Source organism: Fusarium phalaenopsidis, assembly GCF_050370095.1.
Source record: "Fusarium phalaenopsidis strain FUZ10S chromosome Unknown contig_32276, whole genome shotgun sequence".
Lineage (NCBI taxonomy): Eukaryota > Fungi > Ascomycota > Sordariomycetes > Hypocreales > Nectriaceae > Fusarium > Fusarium phalaenopsidis.
Window position 1 is genome coordinate 152,436 of NW_028145418.1, and position 19,937 is coordinate 172,372.

Below are 19,937 nucleotides of genomic sequence, written 5' to 3' on the forward strand. Positions count from 1 at the left end.
CCTCGTTGAGATGGCGATGCATTTGCAACGGGTCGGTACCGCTTGGTATGAATCACTCAAGGCAGAAATCTCCCTATCGACCGATCATCAGTGGAAGAATGCTGAATACCGGGAACATGTTTGGATTCCGATCACATTCAAGACCCAATCGACGCCAGTTGTGGTTGATTTCCAGCTGCCTACTTGCCCACAAATTCGCCAAGCTCGGATGCTTCCTCTCAACCCATCTTGCACTGCATTGCATGTGGCAGTTAAACATCATCTGGAGGTAAGCTCTACTACTGTCAGTTATTCAGATCAATGTAAATGCTAATCATGTTTCGTAGATCAGGCTTCGTACCGACTTGCCCGTCAACAATGGATCTAAGATATCAGATCCATTCATCATCCCATTGACTCTCATTAGCTGTAGAACTAACCGCTGGAAGAAACCTCCTGTTAATCTTTCATCCCAAGATAAGAGCCACGAAAAAACGGTATTTTTGAGTCGTTGTGGCTGTTACGACAGCGAAGTTTCCCCTCTCAGGTGTTACCGTGTTCCACGCGATGACGGATCTCACGAAACGATTCTAGTCCCTAGCAAAACCGACACAAGCCACGAGTCTACAGAGTTTCTCAGAGTCGGAGGTGAAGGCGGAACCGATTCCCAGGCGTTGCATCCCCGAAGGTCAATCACCACTTATGCTGGATGTGTCGATGAGGACGAGACATCGTCCATGGCGTCTCTTCCACCTGATTACGTATATGCTGTTGGCGAAGAAGACAAAGATGAGCGCAATGACGACTCATCCGACTCCAGGCACAACTACCCAGAACCTAATACTGAACGGGTTCTGGAGACAATGTGAAACCAAGCCCGGGGGATGAAGCGAGAGACTTGAAGCTGGAGATAAAGCCATGTATATTAGTGCTCTAATAAGTTTGGAAGATCTCGGCGATAGAAATCGCAAACTCATCACCAACAGTCCATTTACGAACCTATTCTTTGGCCCGGCCAGCGTGAACATAGAGGAGGAAGCCAGCTCTATGACCGACAATCGCCCCAGCTATTCACTTAGATAGCCTCATAAATAGAACAATACTTACTTACAAACCTCAGTGCCCAACCCCTCATCTTTCCCCGTAGACTGCAAAGCTTCGTGCATTGCTCTTGTGGGAATCCAGATGCCGCTGACCATTGACGCGAGCGGCGTTTGAGAACTGTACATTACAATGGAGACAGAACAGGTTTTTGTTTGTTTTCTGCTGAGCACAAGGGACACAAGCTCTTAACGCAACACAATAGATTTCCATGGCCAGTCAAATCCACACCGCTCATCCACTTATTTACTTTCCATTGACAGATACAGAGTTACTGATACGTAGACTTGCCCGTTGTTCCAAGCTATTCCTCACTCATAAACACTCATACCGCGACAAATCCTTAACAGCAACAGGGAATGGGAATGATGCAGATTGAACAGTTGAGGGGGCATGGGATGCCGCAGAACCGACCAGGGCACGAGCCCTCGCCCGCCCTACCACCTCTGAGACTGAGCTCGGTATCTGATTGAGTGTGTTCATTTGGCTGTGGTTGCTGGGCGTCTTGAGTCACGTCATGTTAGCCTCGGACGAGAATATGCATAAGAGGGCAATACCCATGGGTTGATGGGCCCGAGGCTGGAGTTGTACTGCCTCAGATAGCTGGGCAGTTCGCTCAGGTTGAGTGGGTAGAGACATGTTGATATGTGTTGAAGTTGAACAGGAGATAAGTGGAGGTTTGAGATATTGAGCAGAGTTGATCGCGAGTAGTAGGGACGGACCTTTTAAGGCCTCATGGATGATGACGTCGGCATGAGCGGCGCAGCAGCAAATTAATTTGCCGGCGCTTAAACTCACAAGGGTCTATAATGTTAAAAGGTGGGAACGCTTCTACCTTGCCACCATGAACCAGGTACCAGCTAGCCGACCAGGTAGCCAGGGGATCCATCCCCTCAGGGAGACTAAGGTCCATTTCACGTAGTGGTGGAGCAGATTCTCCACTTGGTGAGAGTGCCTCTATTGATGATCTCACTATCGCGGCTCAGTTGATCTTGGCTTGAAGTGTATTAAGCATCAAAGAGGGAGAGGTAGAGGGGAGAATGTTGGTACTTGCCCTATGATGTTGATGTAGTGGTATGTGATGTATTCCTTTTCTCGCAGCTTATGGTTGGCTCGGTCAGTTGAGGGGATACAGCAGAAATAAGCGCCCTCATTCGAAAAGCACTATAAATAGTACCTGCCACGCTAGATGAGTGTTGTATACCTCATAACATTATAGACCCTTGTGGGTTGCAAGTATGAGACCACCTTGCTTATTACGTGCATCACCAGTCGGCAAAGGCAAGTCCATGGTACCCCTTCATACCCAGTCTAAAGTCTTTTTTATAAATGAAACTTGGCTAAAACTTCTTTCGTAGGTACTCTCGTGTGAGGAGTGAAAGATGACATCTATCCAAGACGAGAATCAGAGCGCAACTAGCACATATACACCAGTAGGGGCGATAGTACACAATCAAGAATTCAGGTGTAATAAAGCTTCGCTTGGGTATCAAGGAACTAGCTCGCAAGGACTTGATAGAGTAGATACAGGTAGCCATACACACACAGCCTGTGATTACTAGTGTTTTCGGCTGTCAGGTTGTAGCTTTGGGAGGTTCTGTTGATGTTAACCTCTTCTTGGTAAACCACCAGGTCAGAAGCCCAGTAATAGCCATCATGAAGGGCACTCCAAGACCTACACTGATACTGACACCGAGTTTCCACTTATCCGCTTCCTTCTGCTTTCCAATGTCATATTGTGCTCGGGCAGCTGCACCAGCCCATCCGTTCTGCACCGAGAACTGAGAGCTCATGTCCTGCCAGCCATCCCGAGCGTCTCCCTTTTCTGGTTGTCTGATGAAAATGACGTTGATCATGCCACTGGCGAGACTACGGATCTCGGTCTCTGTGAGGTTGAATTTGGGAGAGGATGCCATCTTGGCGAAGAGGTCGTAAGGTTTGAAAATATAGTGACTGTGCGTTGTGTCTTGAGACGGTCAGCATCGACACTCCCTGAATGTTAGAGTAAGGGAGGAAGTGAAGATCACTTACTGACACCCCAGGAAAGAAGCTTTCCGCCATAATCAGGCTCGGTCTCGCCTACAAGGAATCGCCACTCAATAGAAACCGGATGATCCGAGTCGGCATGGATCCAGGTGATGTTGTACTCGTCGGTGCCAAGGAGGACGCCGTACCCAGTATTGCGGTCGTCGAGATCGCTATGTATCGAGAGGACATAATCTGGGAAATCACACGGGCTTGAGTCGCACCAGCGGAAGGATGTGAGACAGAGTCTGTTGTCACAGTTGCGCTCAGCAAGTGCGCCAGTAAGGTAAAGCCATGTTACCCCGAAGACAAGGAAGAGCTTGTGAATCATTCTGTTGTGGTGAAAGTTGTGGCTATTATCCACAAATTGCCGGAGAATAAAGAAACTTGAGGATGTATCTCTAATGGGTATGCTAACGGGGCCGCATCCTATTATATCCATGTTCTAGAAGGATTCTTGGCCGTGTCATGTTGAATGCCGAAACACAGAAAGCTACGGGCCAAGAGACGGGAAAGAGTCCCTCGCAATGGTTACCGCAAGGCGCAGGTGGCGCAGGGGTCAAGGGCTATTCCTAGATGAGTTCTGATTGTGAAAGATGGGCTCGGCGTGTTCGACCCCTGTGAATGCCAAGGATCAACGTCAGTGCTGCCAAGGAAAGCCCCTTGGCAGGATGTCATCGGACAGTGGCAACTGTGCTAACAAGCATCAGATTATTAAGTGCTTGCAGACAGTAATGCAAGATAGGTCCACTTAATAAGGATGACAGGGGCCCAGGCAAAGATCTTACTCTGTCCTCATCAAGCTTATAGGGATTGACAGAAGCACAATCTGTGTTGCACTCTTGTCGATAAACGAGGTAGACTTGAGGAACCGCGTAAAATTTGCAGAGAGAACAAGCTGGAGCAATGAAATGATGAACTGGTGACTGCGGTCGGCTGACCTGGCATAGCCTCTTATGCAAAGTGCTCCTCCAATAACTCCCTTGGCGAAGCTGTAATTTTAAATGGACAACTCTGAAACTTGGCACACCGTGCACCAAGGGAGCACGTTCAACGTCAATGCATGCATAGAGGGATCGATAAGTGCAGGGATAAATACTTTGCCACTGAAACAGCATACGGACGCTGCCGGGTACGGTGGTCATCCAGTTTCATAATTTCCAGCTGTGGCAGAAGTGCCATTTATTCTCAACTCGCCTATGAAACCAAGTGGTTGGTTATATCCTTATTGAATAGGTACTCCATATTACTCCTTAAAGAAGCCGTATTAGATGCTTCCTTTGGTTTAATGAAATAGCGCATGATGCTCTCAACCAAATGCCCGAGCCATAGTTCTTCACAACGTTCAACAGCTTCCCGTTCGCAAACTATTGTCCACTCTGCACATCACTGCTTCCTCTGACCAAATTGGTTTCCAGACTTCTCTGGCATAAGCCTCGCTTCATCACTCTCGCTGTATCGCACACCATACGTCTTGTGAAAGATGATCCCAGGTGTCTCCACGTAGTGCTCCTCGTCGGAATGCAGTCGATTGGAGCTGGCAGTTGCCACAGCCTGAGCCCCCATTCTGCCAGCCATGGGTGGAAGACTGTTATGTCGCTCGCAGTATTGATTGCCTCTGCTGCTTTGTGTCGATGAAGCGGACAAGATGGGGAAGATCTTGACGAGCACTGCGCGCATCGTTGGGAGGCAGGCGCACATTATGCCAACAGTGATCTCAATGGTGGACCAGACAGACACATTGTATAGCTCCCATGTCTTGTTTATCGACTTGCCGAAATTTACCAAAGATTTGAAACGGATCACGCTCACGACGGTTACGCTAACAAGGGATTAGTACTTGTCCGGCAGGTAAGAGCCATAGGGGAGACAACTTACAAGGTACCAACACTGAACATGAAGGCCACACCAACTTTCTTTTTCCAATGAAGCTGTAGGCTTCGCAGATGCCACAGCGGCACCGCCAACATCCACAGGTCCAGGGCGACGCTGAAACTGGCGTGCGACCACAAAATAGCATTGATGCCATTGCATTTGCCTTTATGCAGTCCATCCCATTGGTTCCAGAAATATGAGATGGGCGTGCAGGGAAAGATGCCTACAATGACAAAGGCAACGCCCCACAAGGAGGTGAAAATGAAGGTGCCCCAGAGCAGACGCTGGGTTTCCCGCATAGGGAATATGCGTATGTAGAAGCCGATAATGGCCAGCTTCACTAGCACAGTCTGCAGGAAGTATAATGTTCCTAGGATGTAGCAGAGGCGTGTGATTGTGGTAATATGATGGGGGCTAAGAGTCCAGATGTCTCGACCGAACCCGTTGGCTGTTGTACCATGGACAGTGATTACGGCAGCAGGAATGAAGGAGAGGATTGCCGCCAGGACCAGCCAGTCGTCGATATCGATCTTGATAGTTGAGACCGACAGCTTGTAGCCGAACCGAATTGCAACAAAGACCCCTGCTACTACAGTGAGAGTGGTGGAGAGAGTGACAAACTGCTGCGAGCGGTCGCGTATTGGAGCACCGCAATCTGCCAAGCTGGAGTTCTTGGCCTCTGCAGTATCAGGTATTAGCGCAGATCGGGTAGATGGTGACCGATTGTTGGCTGGACGGAGCTTACGCACTTAATGCTTCGGGTATGGTACAGCTCGCGGACACGCAGCTCGTGGCATTTTGCTGAAACTCGTGGTCTACACAAATACAAGTCTGGTTGCTAGGGGCACAAAACCCCCCCTGAAGGGCGCTGATCATGCATTTTGCCTAGACAGCGTGTCAAAAGAGGGGATCCTCGGGTGGGGGTGAGTCGTACCGCACAGCGAGGATACTCGGATAAGCTGGGTGAGGAAAGGTCTCGCGCGAGCGCCTTTGGTACGAGAAATGAGGCATATAGAATTGATACAAGTATTAGACGGTGCTGGAGGCCCATTGTAGTACTGTTCGAGTGAACATGGAAAGGTCGAGCAGGTCGATCGCGGTTCTGTGGGAGGAACCGAGACTTTGTATGCACAGTTCTGCAGGATGACCAAGGTTTCACTTGCGTGCTGAAGTTTACTTGCGCCACGGCTATCAATGTACCGCATTCGATATCAAAAGGCGTCGAGAGGATCAGCTACTCGAGAGAGGGATTGGCTCGGGTGCAAGCTTGGCCGCCTCGGAACGCCACATCGCGAATCATTCAGCCCCCGTTCTCACGGGCTTGCTAGTGTTCTGGGGTAACCACGGACGCTGCCGCTGTTTTTACGTCGTACCGTACTGTCAAAGGTTCTTGGATACGCCACCCTCCGTCGAGGTTTCTGAGTGAGGCTGTTAATGATACCTAAGCTATGTCCTCCTGTGGAGTTGACGAGAGTTGAAGCCCACCGCCACAGTGAAACCTCTTTGAACCAAATATGAAGATCCCCCTTCAACTTGCATCCAGTTTGACGGTTCTTGTCATCACTGCAGACGATGATAATGAAATGTGGTTCTGTGTGAGGGAAGAATGCGATGGCGATCGTCTATTGGTGTTGGAATCCGGTTCCTTGGCAGGTCCCAGCCACAAGACGACATGTGCATTCCCGGGAAGGCTGCATCAAATGCACGACAGAAAAGTAAGTTTGTCTGTAACAGTCCAACGGCGAGACGTCATTGGCGATTGAACTACTTGTCTCCGTTGAGCGCTCAGACGGTAATACGTGCTGAGGTTTCAGAAAGCCTCTATAATTGGACAACTCTAGCTGCTCTGAATGACGATTGGCTTTCAATGCTATCATGTCTTGATTGTTGTGTTCTTTGATATTGTGGCCGACAGAGACGGCATTGATAGAACACCAACAACATCACAGTCTCTTCTGCGACGTTTTTATCACGGATTGCATGGTCCAACGCATTGCCTTCTTCACGTTCACTATGGTTTCAGGTACAGGTTTCATCCAATCTGCCTTGGCAATCGGCACCGGCAAAAAAGGCCGGTCGAGACAGCCTGGAATTCCAATAGTCGATAAAGAGCCTGCAGGTTCCCCATTAGCTATTGGCTCCCCAGCCGGCTTGGTAAGCCATGTCTTGTTCAGCTCGCTGCACATCCATGGTCTCTTAGCCTGTGATTGGTGGCCTGGTTTTCAACCCAAGTCAACCTTGGCACGCGTTAAATAGGTCTCGACCCCGAAATCAGGCTGTGACAAAAATTCATATCTTTCATCCTTATCTCTGTTTTCTGTGTTGAAATTGAAGAGTCGTTGATAACATTACGAGACGATTGCGCTTCATCCGACGATGGTGAACTCGTCGACGCAAATCCCGTGGTCTCTTCTCATTCCGCACGAGAATAGCACCGAGGACCTACGAACCATTTTCGCCCCTACCTGGACCGATTCGCCGAATGTCCGTGGTAGTCTTGATATCATACAGAGCTGCGTGCTAACGCTCGTCGCGTGTATCTATACCGCGTTACATCTTGACGTCCCGATCAAGACCTCTTCGCGGTTCATCTTCCTCCAAAAGCTAAAATGGGTCGCCCTGACTCTTTTTGCACCCGAAATTGCCTTGTTTATGGCGGCATATCAACTACGGCAAGCCTGGAATCTCAAATCAAAACTGCTTAAAATACGTCGCAAGAATCGGCGAGAAGATTTTGAGCTTGGGCGGCGAGGGGGATCAGATGCGAATGTGAGATGACTCCCGGTATGCCACTTAAAACAATGATATTCTGACACGATAACAAAGTTTGAAATCGACCTCCGATATGCTTTCTTTATCATCATGGGAGGCCTACACATCGACGTTGATGAAATCATGTCAGAGAACGATATGGACACCGACTGGCGGGAACATTTCACGCGGAGACCATTCACCGCTCGCCCGAGCACCAAGACCATAATCTGGCTTGCTGAAAGGGGGCATTGGATCAAGATTCTAAAGAAGGACATTGATGACAAAAGCAAAGCCGATATCCTCCAGAAGTGCTTGGTTGTCATCCAAGTTCTTTGGATGGTGATACAGTGTATTTCCAGAAAGATCACCAACCTTCCCTTGACATTACTAGAGGTCCATACCATGGTTCACGTGGTATGCGCCGTACTCTTCTATGTTTGCTGGTTCAAGGTATACTTTACTCCCTCCGAGACATCTCTTAACAATAGCAACTAAAATGCTCTCCTAGAAGCCTCTCAACATCCAAGAGCCTCTTGTGGTAAAGATGGGCGACTTCGAGAGCGAGATAGCCCTGAAAGTCCAACAACAGTTTTACTCGTGGGCCTGCTATCATATGGCACTCTTCGAGGCTCCAAGGAGTGATTACCAGGACCCTCCACTGGGACTGGACGACAAACCTATGAAATGGATCATGCCTGACATAGGGTCGAAGATGCATTATGGCAACATTCTCCCATCCGGTGTCGCCCTGTATGGACACAGTACCCGACATTATGGCAATGGCATGCAGCAGCCTATCCTTGATCATTTTTCAACATATTACTACGACAATTCGAACCGGCAATCTTCGGAATTTCTGCGCAGAAATTCTTCTGACTCTTTGGATGGATCACTTTTGGCTCCATTCATCGACCGTGGCCATATAGAGATATCAGAGAAGTTTATTCGTCGGTGGGATTCCATCTTCAAAGCTTTCCCTTTCGAGAACCGTCGCGAGTTGTCAATAGTCTCCCCAAATGTTGGGCTGAGCGACGTCGACGAGCCCATGAGAATACCAGGTGTCCTTCCGAGCGACGGGTCACCCCTGCCACTCTATCTTTCTCGTTTGGACGAGTTCGTTCCTCAAAATGACACCGACACTTTTAGTGAACTTCCATTCACCAATCGGGGGGGAAATTTGGACTTCAAGACCCTGAAGGATGAGGAAAAGTCCTATGGATTTTATCTATTATTCTGCGCCCGACTCTTCACTCTCTTGAACACCCCCTGGGTCCCCGTCTCAGCCATGGTCATGTCAGCCATATACGGAGGAGTTCATCTCTCGGCGTGGAACTGGATGTTCCCGACAAGCGCAGAGAAACTCGCTTGGAAGATCAGTTGTCTGACGGTTGCGTCCGCGTTGCCCGTATTTTTCTTCGGCATCGGCGTCGCCCTGTTCATCACATTTGAGGTTTATTCGACGAATACCAAGGATGTCCTGGCCTCGAGGTATTTTAAGATGAGTCTAGGCATCTTTGGGATGCTTGTTGTGGCATCTTGCGGTGCAAGGGTTTTTATAATTGTCGAATCCTTTATGAGTATCAGGAAGGTTCCTATAGGGGTATTTATATCACCCACCTGGATCCAGATGGTTCCTCATTTTTGATAGTATTGTATGATATTGATAAGACAACTTTCTCGTTGGATCTCCCGCCATGCGTTTACAAGATGTATTGTAACCGTCGCGTCGTGATGATGGTATCGCCAGATCAGCTGGCTATGCCAGAAAACATGCGTGCGAATGGAAGAAGCTTTATGTGTCTAATATGGAATCGCGAAGACCAAACAATAGAACGGAGAGGCCGAAGCGCCTGACAGCAGCGTGATGACAGCTGTCTATGTGTATAGGCCACGGGGACATAGGCATGTACGAAACAGGGCAATAAAAGCGCCTCAAGTTGGCCAATTATCAAAATGATAACAGCGTTAAACCAAATAGGATAATAGAAGCGCCAGGAACCGAAACTCGACTCCAGTCTGTTGGGCCAAAGGGCCGATTGTATTCCTACATCGCGAGACTGGCGGCGATTTGCGTCAATTTTTGGACGTTATCGTCGCGCGGTGTGACATCATACGATGCTAACTTAAGTTTTCACTTTAAGCTCTGGCCATATCGAGGTTCGGATATAGATATCGGCAAGGCATCCCGGCAGCTGTCTTGTTAATTCCGGCCGGAGTGGAGTCTTGGGGAGCCGCATTTTCCGAGGGAGTGGATGACGTTATGTCGGCGTTCAGCGGGATCACCAGATTTGGGAAACTATAAAGGCGTCACAAAAACCCAAGCTGTATCAAAAGAAAGATTTTGATCTTAATAACAACACATCAATCATCACAATGGCTCTCCCACGATACCAAACAAACACACCCCTCGACCCATCCTTTGAGGATGATATCCGCGACACACACCTCGTTTACGATTATAACGCTACAGACGCCGAGGGCAACCCAGAAAAATGGCGTTATGAGATCTGGTTCTTTTCTGAAGACCGTGTCGTTTATGCCATCCACGGTGGCCCCATGGCCGGTCGTATCAACTATCAAACCGCCGCATATCAGTGTGTACGGCCAGGAGAGCTCTGGCAGATCAACTGGCTAGAAGAGACAGGGACCATTGTGTCCTTGGTATACGACATTACGAGCAAGAAAGTCAACGGCATGCTAGGGTTCTCGAAAGGACACTGGGAGCACGCGGAGGAGGCACATGGTGATAAGAGGAACCCCAAGGATTTTGAGCGTTGGAAGGGACTAGCTGCGATTGGAAAGCAGACAGATAGATTTATTTTGACGGAGCAGGCTAATATTTTGGAAGTATTCAAGGGTAAGGGTGGTTTGATGCCCATCACGCCAGACGCCCCGACCTTGTAAAGCGGGACTAGTTTTGGATTATGTAACGGCGTGCACATCTGAATTTCATAGAACATATAGAGGTCTGAGTATTATACATATTAGATTTCAACTCCATTAATGAGACACAGTGGAAGGCCTATCAAAAATTCTCCGTGGTACCCCCAGGAAAAGTCAGAGACAGACGTCACTTGGGCGCCACGGCAATGATGCAGTTCAGCTTCATATCGAACCTAATGTTCAGCTCGATGGTAACTCGCAACGATGTTCGTGGTAGCCCTGGTTCAGTTCCTTCCTCAAACGCAGTATTGGTACTGCATAGCCTTGGCTAACAATCCTCTGCCCAGCTATTTGACATCTCTCACAAGACGGAATGTTACCCATGGCCAAAGATACTTCTTCTGCCACCAGTTCAGGCTTGCTTGCGTTAGTATCAGTAACATTCAAACCGGCCGAAATACTTACAAGCTCTTTCGCCCCGCGATACGAGGGTGCAAAGCCCAGCTTCCCCCTACAACGGCGATATGCTTCCCATCCATGAAGTCGACTGGAAGATTTGTCAGTAGCCGCCCAAGAAATAGTTCTTAAGAATCATCTCAGATCAGTAAACTCACCACTATATCCCGGATAGATATCCATGGGCTTGAAACCGGGCTGCGGGGCAAAGAAGTCACTCGTCCATTCCGCCGCACCACCCGTATCACCCAGCCCGCAGACGCTGTTTTTATGTGTGATTGGAAAGGGATGGAAGTTGTGAAAGCCCGAGTTTGTACCCGTGAGATCGGTGAATATGGCATGAGGGTCTGTATGAAAACCTTTGTTCACTTTGCTGTCCGGGGCATTGTGTTGACGCTCGACATATCTATGCACGCTCCGAAGTTCGTGTAGAGTAGGAATCTGAGCTCCCACCCAGTTCGCGTATCGCTCTACCTCATCAAATGAGGCCATCACAGGCCAGTCGAGTGCTTGAGTCAAAGGAACCGGCCCCCAGACCGTTTTAACGGCGAGGCGGGAGATGAAAGGGTGGAAATCGGTTTGGTTGTGGTAGTCGCCAATCTTACTCCAAGTTGCCGGGATCTGTACCTGTTTGGTGTCGATCAAGTAAGCTGAGTACTCGCCATTACTCACTGGTCGGGCTTGTGATTGAAACTCCGGTACGTCGACGTCGTACGGTTCGCGCTCGTTATCCCATGCAAAGAATCGGTCTGGTCCCTGGTCACTTTCTGGATCATGGAAACCTATGGTAAACGTTTGACTAGGTATCGTGACCCATTGATTCTCGAGACGCCGCGACGCTGCCTCTTTGGCAATCTTGGCAAAGTCGGGCTTTGGAAGTCCCGGAGGCGGTAGGATGTTGGGGCTCTGGATGGTCATAAAAAGAAAGGTTTCTGCGTGAAGTCCTATGCGATTGTCAAAGTAAATCTTCAAATCTCTGCAGCGCACCTACCCTCATGCTCGAAGCCAATCCAAAGAGCCCGACCAACGCGACGGTCTGAGTGTGCTTGGCCGGTTCCGTAAAGATGCTTGATCCGAGATTTGACACGCTCACGGTACTCGAGGATCTCACTCAATGGAGGGAAAATATCGGGTAGTTCGCTGTGGTCATGGCATTTGGATGGATCATCAACATCCGGGTCAATGCCTCTCTCAAAGATTTTCTGATAGTACTCTGGCTCGGTCGGTGTTTTGTTGGTTGCTCTGGTTAGATGTATATCTTCACTAGGAGATCATCATTAGCTTAGCAATGAGATGTAATGGTCAAATTTGCCGAACGCACAAGGTCGGGATATGTCCCAGGTAAAAGAGCAGTGGGTTGCGCAAAGGGATCGGTTGCTCCATCAGAGCATCAGGAGGAATCATCTTGGTCGTCACAAGATCCCAGGCGCTCCATAGCTGCCTCCATTCCTCAAGCGAGGGCACCGGTCTCGGCGCATACTCTTTGGGCGAAAGAGGGAAGGCATAGGGGTTGAAGCTCATATTGGCGATCGAAGAAGTCAAGTTGGAAAATGGTAATGAAAAGCCAACGGACGATGATTTTGTCCATAACAACCCTGGCGATATTTTGCATCGTAGACGTCATACTCGGCAAAACCCCCATGGAGATGGACCAGCCAAGACCAAAGTTCCTTCCCTAGCGAACCATGTTCCAGCCAGCCACCAATCTGTAGGTAAATCCTGTCCAATAAATTCATCTGGTGTGACCAGCTTCAGATCCAAGCTAACCAGCCATGGTTTAAGACTGCGTTGGCTTGGAGATTATCTCAGGAGGTGGATCGAGATCCGCAGGGCGACGGGCCGACGGCGAGATCCGCAAAAGTGATTGGGTCTCTAACCGACACGACGACGTCAAAGTAAGACACAATAACTTGAAGGGGAATGGCCGCGGCCAAGATGCACTCTTATCAAAGCTGAAAGTGATGGCATTATCGACTAGGTAGGTATTATAAACACAGAGTCACTCCGTCGTGCTGTGGTCTAGGTTAGCTCGTTCCATGAGGAGGTTGAATGAGAGAGTGTGTTGAGCCACCAAGTGAACAAGGGGCAGGCAGGGATGCCGACTTTTGCTCAGTTGAATTAGGCTCGTACACGTGAACATCCTCGTGACGTGTTATCCATGCCCACTTCCATGTACCGTATCCCCTTTCCTTTCTCTCCGCTGTTTCTCATGCAACCTTTTGACATCATTCTTGGGTATGGCACTTGAGGCATCCTACATCGTCGGGAGAGGTTCAAAACACATTGGGCGCAAGAGGTGAAGTAGAAGGTATTCAGATTTATGGATTTGAGGTAAAGGACAAGATAATGAACCATTGCATAAAAGCAACAAAACTCCCCCGAGACGTGTTGAAGCCAAGAAAGCTGCCATTAATAGGAATCACAAAAGCGCGATCAATCCCCCCACCGGCCGGAATGCGTTATAAACCACGGAACCCCAAGTCCAAAGAAACCCTCCTGAATAGACCACATTTCACTCAGACCATGATTACAAGCGTCTTGCCGAGCCATAAATGAAAGGAGCCAGGATATCAGTGGAGGCGGGATGATCTGATCAGGCATGGAGTTTACATCCCACACATGGCCTGGGCGGTTGAGGGCTTTGATACACAGCCGGGTTTGGCGGCCCTGACACGTTGAGGAAGCCAACAGCTCCCTTGTCCAGACGGAAGATGGCATGATCCACCAGAGTGTAGGTCCCTGGGACTGCCATCTTGAGGTCCACGATGGTTGAGCCGCCGGAAGGAACTGAGACTGTCTGGATGCCTTGTGACGGGGGGTTGAGAACACCACCGTCTCGGTACACATTCTTGAAATGAGAACCGATGATGTGGAATGAGCTCGTCAAGTTAGGGCCAGCGTTGCCAAAGAAGATTCGGACGTTATCGCCAACATTGGCCTTGAGGGGCTTGTCTCTTGTGAGAGCGGATTCACTGCCGTTGAAGGCGACAACTTGAGGTTCCTCCCGCAGACCGTTGGGATACGAAAATTCGACAATCTCAGAACGGCGTCCATCATCATCGACCTCTGGAGGCTCATGGTAGAACTCGCTTTGCATGACGTAGTATTCCTTGTCCACGGGAGGAAGATCTTCGCCCTCTGGCTGCACATACATCAGTCCGTACATGCCATTGGCGATATGAACGGGTACTGGCGCTGCGGCGCAGTGGTACACGTAGAGTCCTGGGTAGAGCAGCTTGAAGCGAGCAGTCTTTGTCTCGTTCTCTTCAGCTGTAGTCACAGCAGCGCCACCTCCGGGTCCAGTGAATGCATGGCAGTCGATGTTATGCGGATTGCCAGCAGGATCCTTGTTGGTAAGGCTAAGTTCCACGACATCGCCCACTTTGGCACGGATAAAAGGTCCTGGAACTGTGCCATTGAAAGTCCACTGCTCATACTTGTACTGGCTTGTGAGCTGTGCAAGTTTGGTTGTAGTGACAAGTGGGACTTTGACAAGGGCTGGGTGATCTCTTGTGATGGCTGGCGGAACATTGGGCGCGGTTGTAAGAATGGCATTTTCAAAGGGAAGGTCCGCCAGCTGGACACCATTCTCGGTAATAGGCTCAAAGACTTGTACGTTTGGGTCTCCGCCAATAGCAGGGACCATCGCAATAGAGCCCTTGGTGATATCAGCTTGTGCCTAAGAATCACAACTGGCCCGACTAGGGGATCTGACTTACCTCTTTGGAGCAACAATCCAGACCCCTGCCTTCGATTGAGCAGCAGTCACCCCCCGTCTCTTCCTTTGGGATGTTCTCGTCTACGCAGTTGTGACATTTTGGCGGTGCCAAGTCCATCCGGACCGGGGCAGGGCCACGCTGGTAGAGGTAGTAGCCGAGAGCAAGGCCAGTAGAAGCTGCGACGACAGGAACCAAGCGAGCATAATTGGCTTCATTATTGACTCTCGGCTTTGAGGTGAAGGATCTGACCCTAACAGCCGGACCTCTCCTGGCCTGTCTTAATAAGGTTGCACGGAGAGCAGTCGAGACGGCGGCTCTGCTCCCCATTGAATAAAGTTGACTGGTTGCTGGAGCGAGACTCCAGCATGTAGTCACCAAGCGAGTCATTGTGTAACGGTGAAGAAAGAAGCCAGTAAGAATCCCTGACTCGGTTGATAGGCTTTATTTCGGGCGTAAACAGGGCTGAGCGGGCCAGGATGATATCTTTATAACAAGCAAATCAGACCACGAGGACGGTATAGCAGAACAGCCCAGGTCTGGGCATAGGGGCTTGGTAATCAGACAGCGTGGCCCGCCGTGTGACAGGACCCCCAAGACCACGGCTCCTCACCGTTGGCCGGAGTAGGTTAGACCCCTGTGGCATTGGCCGGGTAAAAACATTCGAACCAAGACGTCAACGGAGCCACCGAGGTCCAAGTGATCATCTAGAGGCAGGGTATACGCACCCTCCTATTCATGAGGTCTTCTGATGGTGGTGAGACTATCTGGAAGAAACAGCCCTACAATGGAGGAGAATAAGTCTCCTGAAGCCTCAAGTCGGGCCAGATTGAGAAATCTCATAGATGTAATCTCACGATGTCAATACGACTGTTGAGAGTCTCACGTTGATTAGAAACCAGCCGTCAGGAGACGTCTTGATGTCCCGCAGGTCTTGATGGTCTCGGGACGGACTTGGGACTGCGAAGCTATTCTCGTGGGCTATGAGTTGGGAGAGTTAAAGAGATGATGATTCTCTCGAGAAATACGAAAATGCAAAATGAAAAGTAATTGACCTCGATTGAGTATCAAAAATCTTTTGCTGAAGTTGGGATATCGACTTCTCACTTCCAAACTCACCTCCACCATGAGTAGCCCACTTGTGGTAAACATCAACAACCTGGCGGCGTACACGCCCGCAGAGACGATAGAACTCATCTCCAGGATCGGTGTTAGAAAGGGAAACATAAGACCTGACAAAGTCTTCCTTTCTGCAATCTCTGCCGGCTGCCTTCTCTCCTTTGGCTGTGCCGTCTCCCTCACTGCCATGACAGCCCCTTGGTACCAAGAGAATGCCCCTGGCCTCATCAAACTGATAGGGGCTGGAGTCTTCCCCCTGGGCCTGGTGATGGTCGTTCTCACCGGAGCTGATCTCTTCACCGCAACCACTATGGTATGCTTGGGTACCTCTGCGCCTCCCGAGTTTTCGCTAACCGAGTTTTCCAGTTTACAATGTCATCTGTTCTCCACGGCCGGCTTCCGGTCCGAAAGATGCTGCTCCACTGGTTCCTTTGCTTCTTTGGGAACCTCGCAGGCTCGCTCTTTGTCATGGCCATCATCATGGGATGTAAGATTTCGCCAATCTCGGCCATGTGGGAGTTGAAGCTGACAGAGTTGAACAGATGGCGGTGTTTTCGATGCTTCTCCCTACAAGGAACAAGTGATTTCTTTTGCAACCAAGAAGCAAATAACCCCTCAATTGCATCAGATCTTCCTGCGAGGCATAGGCTGCAACTGGCTCGTGTGTCTGGCTGTCTTCCTCGGAACCCAGGCAAAGGATCTGAGCTCAAAGGTCATCGGAATGTGGTGGCCCATTTTTGCCTTCGTATCTCTGGGACTTGACCACGTTGTCGCCAACATGTTTTACATGCCAATGGGCATCTGGTTGCACACCCCCGGGCTGGATGTTGGCCTGTACATCTGGAAGGGTAAGAAACTCCATTTTCCAATGGGGGCCTGAAAGAGCAAAAACTGACAGTTCATTCCAAGGTATAATCCCGGCAACCTTGGGAAACGTCCTCGGGGGTGGTCTGTTCGTAGCCGCGTACTACTGGTACATATACCTCTGTATGGAAGCCCCTGTCAAGATCGACGGCGTTGAGTATCAGGGGCCTCATGTGGAGACTCACTCTCACCTGCATTTTCTCGACGGCAGGAGAAAGAGTGCTGCCACGGATGAGGAGAGTAGAATCGAGACGAGGCATGTCTCCGTCTCTCACAGCACCAAGTAAAGGGGGGGAAAGCGCATGACAAGAGGAATGAATAATGAACACGGCAATGGCAAGACTTCTTACGGGGCAATCTAGACTGATGAATGGGGGGTTCGCACCGGGCTAGATGAGGGTTTTGACGCGTGGACCTGGAAAGATGATTCATGTTTGCTATTTCTGTTAGTTTTTGAATGTTGATTCCACATCATTGCTTGCCCGACGACGTATGTGGCCCAATTGCCCCTATATGGGATCCAGTAATCTCGGCTTACGAGAGAAGAACTGGCATGGAGGCAGCCTGGGAGAGCATCTCCGGTAGACAGCCAAGCTCCCAGGTCGTTTGACCGACACCGCGATCAGGAGCTTCCGCGGATTTCTTCAAGGGCTGAAGAATGCATGCTGACCAAGTGGAACGCCTTTTCTGTCAGATCATGGCATCATATCATTTTAATATTTCCCCGGGGTGGGCATTTAAGCGGTAGATTTCAGCATCTCCGCGGTAGTTGAACCATCTCCACGGAGGCATCTCAAACGTCGCGCAGGGGCCTGGACCAACGAGATCCATTTATTTACTCATCAGACCATATTGACATTAACACACAAAACGTTCTAGTCTCCGCCGTTGGACATCCGGACGGCTCGGGACGGTACAAGTGACTTGGAGCTGGTCTAGGCCCTCGTAATTAGATCTTGGGTCGTAGTCGTTGACACACGCGAGAAGAGGGCGGAACTTGAGGTGTATCACAATGACGTTGACTTGCATTCGGAGTACCTTGGATATAGACATAGGTTGCGAGTAGAGACACTGTTATTTGCAACTTCTCCTTTATGGAGCAACGCTAGCAACGTGGTACGTCCGATCCAGTACAACCTTGCGAGAAGTCAATAGAGTGGGCCATCTCCGAGGACAAATCGTACACTGCTTTGAAATCCAATGATCTCATGATGTCCCGTATAGTCCGGGGAGCTGAGTATAAGACTTCTGAGGCTGATGCAGTGGATGATCACTTCTCTCATCGCCCTGCAGATCGTCAGCATTCACATCTATAAACATGCGGCCCGTCCCTTCAAAGATCATCTCTACCAAGTTGCTTCTACGCAATCCGCCCACGCGGCAGTTCATAAGGACAGCTGCTTCAATGGCGTCAGAACCTCCGAGTTTCCCGTTCCAGCGGGCTTCTGGGATGGAGCCTCCGGCTGAGTTCGCGCGTCTGCGAGCTACTGATCCAGTTTCCAAGGTCAAGCTATTTGATGGCAGTCTTGCGTGGCTTGTGACCAAGTACAAGGATGTCACGTTTGTTGCAACTGATGAGAGGCTCTCCAAGGTAGGACTCTAAGAAGCTTCTTATGAACCTATTTGGCTGACGATAATTGCAGGTCCGCACACGTCCTGGTTTCCCGGAGCTCAATGCCGGCGGCAAACAAGCTGCCAAGGCCAAGCCGACCTTTGTTGATATGGATGCCCCAGACCACATGAACCAGAGGTAAGTCATTCGCGGCGACAGTTCCGGGAAGATCAGCTCTGATATCTAGTGCAGGGGTATGGTAGAGCCTCTTTTCACTCCCGAACATGTCAAGAAGCTGCAGCCGTATATCCAAAAGACAGTCGATGATCTCTTGGCTGCTATGAAGAAGAAGGGTTGTGCCACAGGCCCAGTTGACTTGGTGAAGGAGTTTGCGCTCCCAGTGCCGTCATACGTATGAATTTCCACAATAACACCGCCGTTACATTTCTGACTATTCACCTTCAGATCATCTACACCATCCTTGGAGTCCCTTTCAACGATTTGGAGTATCTTACGAATCAGAATGCCATCCGAACTAACGGAAGTTCCACAGCCCGAGAGGCATCTGCAGCAAACCAGTCCGCGCCCATTAGACCCAATGAAGATTTTGACTAACCTGTAAACAGGGAGCTCCTTGACTACCTGGCCAGCTTGGTCGACAAGCGCCTCAAAGAGCCCAAGGACGACCTCATCAGCAAGCTCTGTACAGAACAGGTCAAGCCTGGCAACATTGAAAAGGCAGATGCGGTGCAAATTGCATTTTTGCTCCTCGTTGCTGGCAATGCCACCATGGTCAACATGATCGCGTTGGTAAGATTGGCTCTGCAGCATGGTATAAGTGTTCAGCTTCTAACGATTATCAGGGTGTTGTTACCTTGTTCCAACATCCAGAGCAACTGGCGCAGCTAAAGGCAAACCCATCCCTTGCCCCCCAGTTCGTCGAAGAACTTTGTCGATATCACACGGCGTCAGCTCTCGCTATCAAGCGAACTGCCAAGGTTGACCTCGAAATTGGCGGCAAGGTAAGCTCATCACAACCACGTGGTAAGAACTCTCCAAGCTAACTCGGCCCAGCATATCAAGGCGAACGAAGGCATCATTGCCTCGAATCAGTCCGCCAACCGTGATGCAGACATCTTTGAGAACCCCGATGAGTTCAACATGAACCGAAAGTGGCCTGCTGAAGATCCTCTTGGATATGGATTCGGCGCCCATCGATGCATCGCCGAGCATCTTGCCAAGACAGAACTGACCACTGTGTTTGGTAAGTGATAACTCTAAGGTTTCTGCCTTTCTGGTAGAGCTAATTAAAGCCATATAGCCACCCTATTCAAGGAATTTCCTGATCTCAAGATTGCTGTGCCTTTTGAAAAGGTCAACTTTACTACGCTGGGCGGAGATGTTGGCGTTGTGGATCTGCCAGTCACATTCTAAGCGGTGAAGGTATCATCACACCTCATTCGTACAATATTACGGCGTTTCATAGTTACACGGAATGCTTGATGAACCAACCCCTCAAACAATATGGCCCGCCTAGGCGATCATCAGACTGTGCCTGACGCTGCCTGGTGTACGTGTCATTGTAAAATAAATAAATAGACTTATCTGTCTGT

The 19,937-nt window shown here is 49.7% G+C and overlaps 7 protein-coding genes across 7 annotated transcripts; 3 read left to right on the forward strand and 4 right to left on the reverse strand.

Moving 5' to 3' along the window:
• Positions 1 to 2,654: 2,654 nt before the first annotated feature.
• LRP88_00340 (uncharacterized protein) lies at positions 2,655 to 3,436 on the reverse strand (the record flags this gene model as incomplete). Its single annotated transcript, XM_083237056.1, has 2 exons — positions 2,655 to 3,046; positions 3,112 to 3,436. 2 exons carry the CDS (start codon positions 3,434 to 3,436, stop codon positions 2,655 to 2,657), a joined length of 717 nt encoding a protein of 238 aa, XP_083106947.1.
• Positions 3,437 to 4,491: 1,055 nt separating this feature from the next.
• Positions 4,492 to 6,185, reverse strand: LRP88_00341 (uncharacterized protein; the record flags this gene model as incomplete). Its single annotated transcript, XM_083237057.1, has 3 exons — positions 4,492 to 4,927; positions 4,984 to 5,659; positions 6,140 to 6,185. The coding sequence occupies 3 exons, from the start codon at positions 6,183 to 6,185 to the stop codon at positions 4,492 to 4,494; spliced, it is 1,158 nt and encodes a 385-aa protein (XP_083106948.1).
• Positions 6,186 to 10,107: 3,922 nt separating this feature from the next.
• LRP88_00342 (Calycin-like protein) lies at positions 10,108 to 10,638 on the forward strand (the record flags this gene model as incomplete). Its single annotated transcript, XM_083237058.1, has 1 exon — positions 10,108 to 10,638. The coding sequence occupies one exon, from the start codon at positions 10,108 to 10,110 to the stop codon at positions 10,636 to 10,638; it is 531 nt and encodes a 176-aa protein (XP_083106949.1).
• A 326-nt stretch (positions 10,639 to 10,964) lies between these two features.
• LRP88_00343 (C-type lectin protein) lies at positions 10,965 to 12,594 on the reverse strand (the record flags this gene model as incomplete). The annotated part of the gene is made up of 6 exons (XM_083237059.1): positions 10,965 to 11,034; positions 11,083 to 11,164; positions 11,232 to 11,694; positions 11,746 to 12,017; positions 12,065 to 12,336; positions 12,395 to 12,594. 6 exons carry the CDS (start codon positions 12,592 to 12,594, stop codon positions 10,965 to 10,967), a joined length of 1,359 nt encoding a protein of 452 aa, XP_083106950.1.
• A 1,072-nt stretch (positions 12,595 to 13,666) lies between these two features.
• On the reverse strand, positions 13,667 to 14,719 carry LRP88_00344 (copper-containing nitrite reductase; the record flags this gene model as incomplete). The annotated part of the gene is made up of 1 exon (XM_083237060.1): positions 13,667 to 14,719. One exon carries the CDS (start codon positions 14,717 to 14,719, stop codon positions 13,667 to 13,669), a length of 1,053 nt encoding a protein of 350 aa, XP_083106951.1.
• Positions 14,720 to 15,915: 1,196 nt separating this feature from the next.
• LRP88_00345 (Formate/nitrite transporter-domain-containing protein) lies at positions 15,916 to 17,059 on the forward strand (the record flags this gene model as incomplete). The annotated part of the gene is made up of 4 exons (XM_083237061.1): positions 15,916 to 16,221; positions 16,275 to 16,395; positions 16,451 to 16,756; positions 16,818 to 17,059. The coding sequence occupies 4 exons, from the start codon at positions 15,916 to 15,918 to the stop codon at positions 17,057 to 17,059; spliced, it is 975 nt and encodes a 324-aa protein (XP_083106952.1).
• Positions 17,060 to 18,177: 1,118 nt separating this feature from the next.
• LRP88_00346 (cytochrome P450) lies at positions 18,178 to 19,758 on the forward strand (the record flags this gene model as incomplete). The annotated part of the gene is made up of 8 exons (XM_083237062.1): positions 18,178 to 18,363; positions 18,416 to 18,522; positions 18,577 to 18,736; positions 18,790 to 18,902; positions 18,951 to 19,134; positions 19,188 to 19,346; positions 19,399 to 19,588; positions 19,646 to 19,758. The coding sequence occupies 8 exons, from the start codon at positions 18,178 to 18,180 to the stop codon at positions 19,756 to 19,758; spliced, it is 1,212 nt and encodes a 403-aa protein (XP_083106953.1).
• Between the last annotated feature and the right edge of the window lie 179 nt (positions 19,759 to 19,937).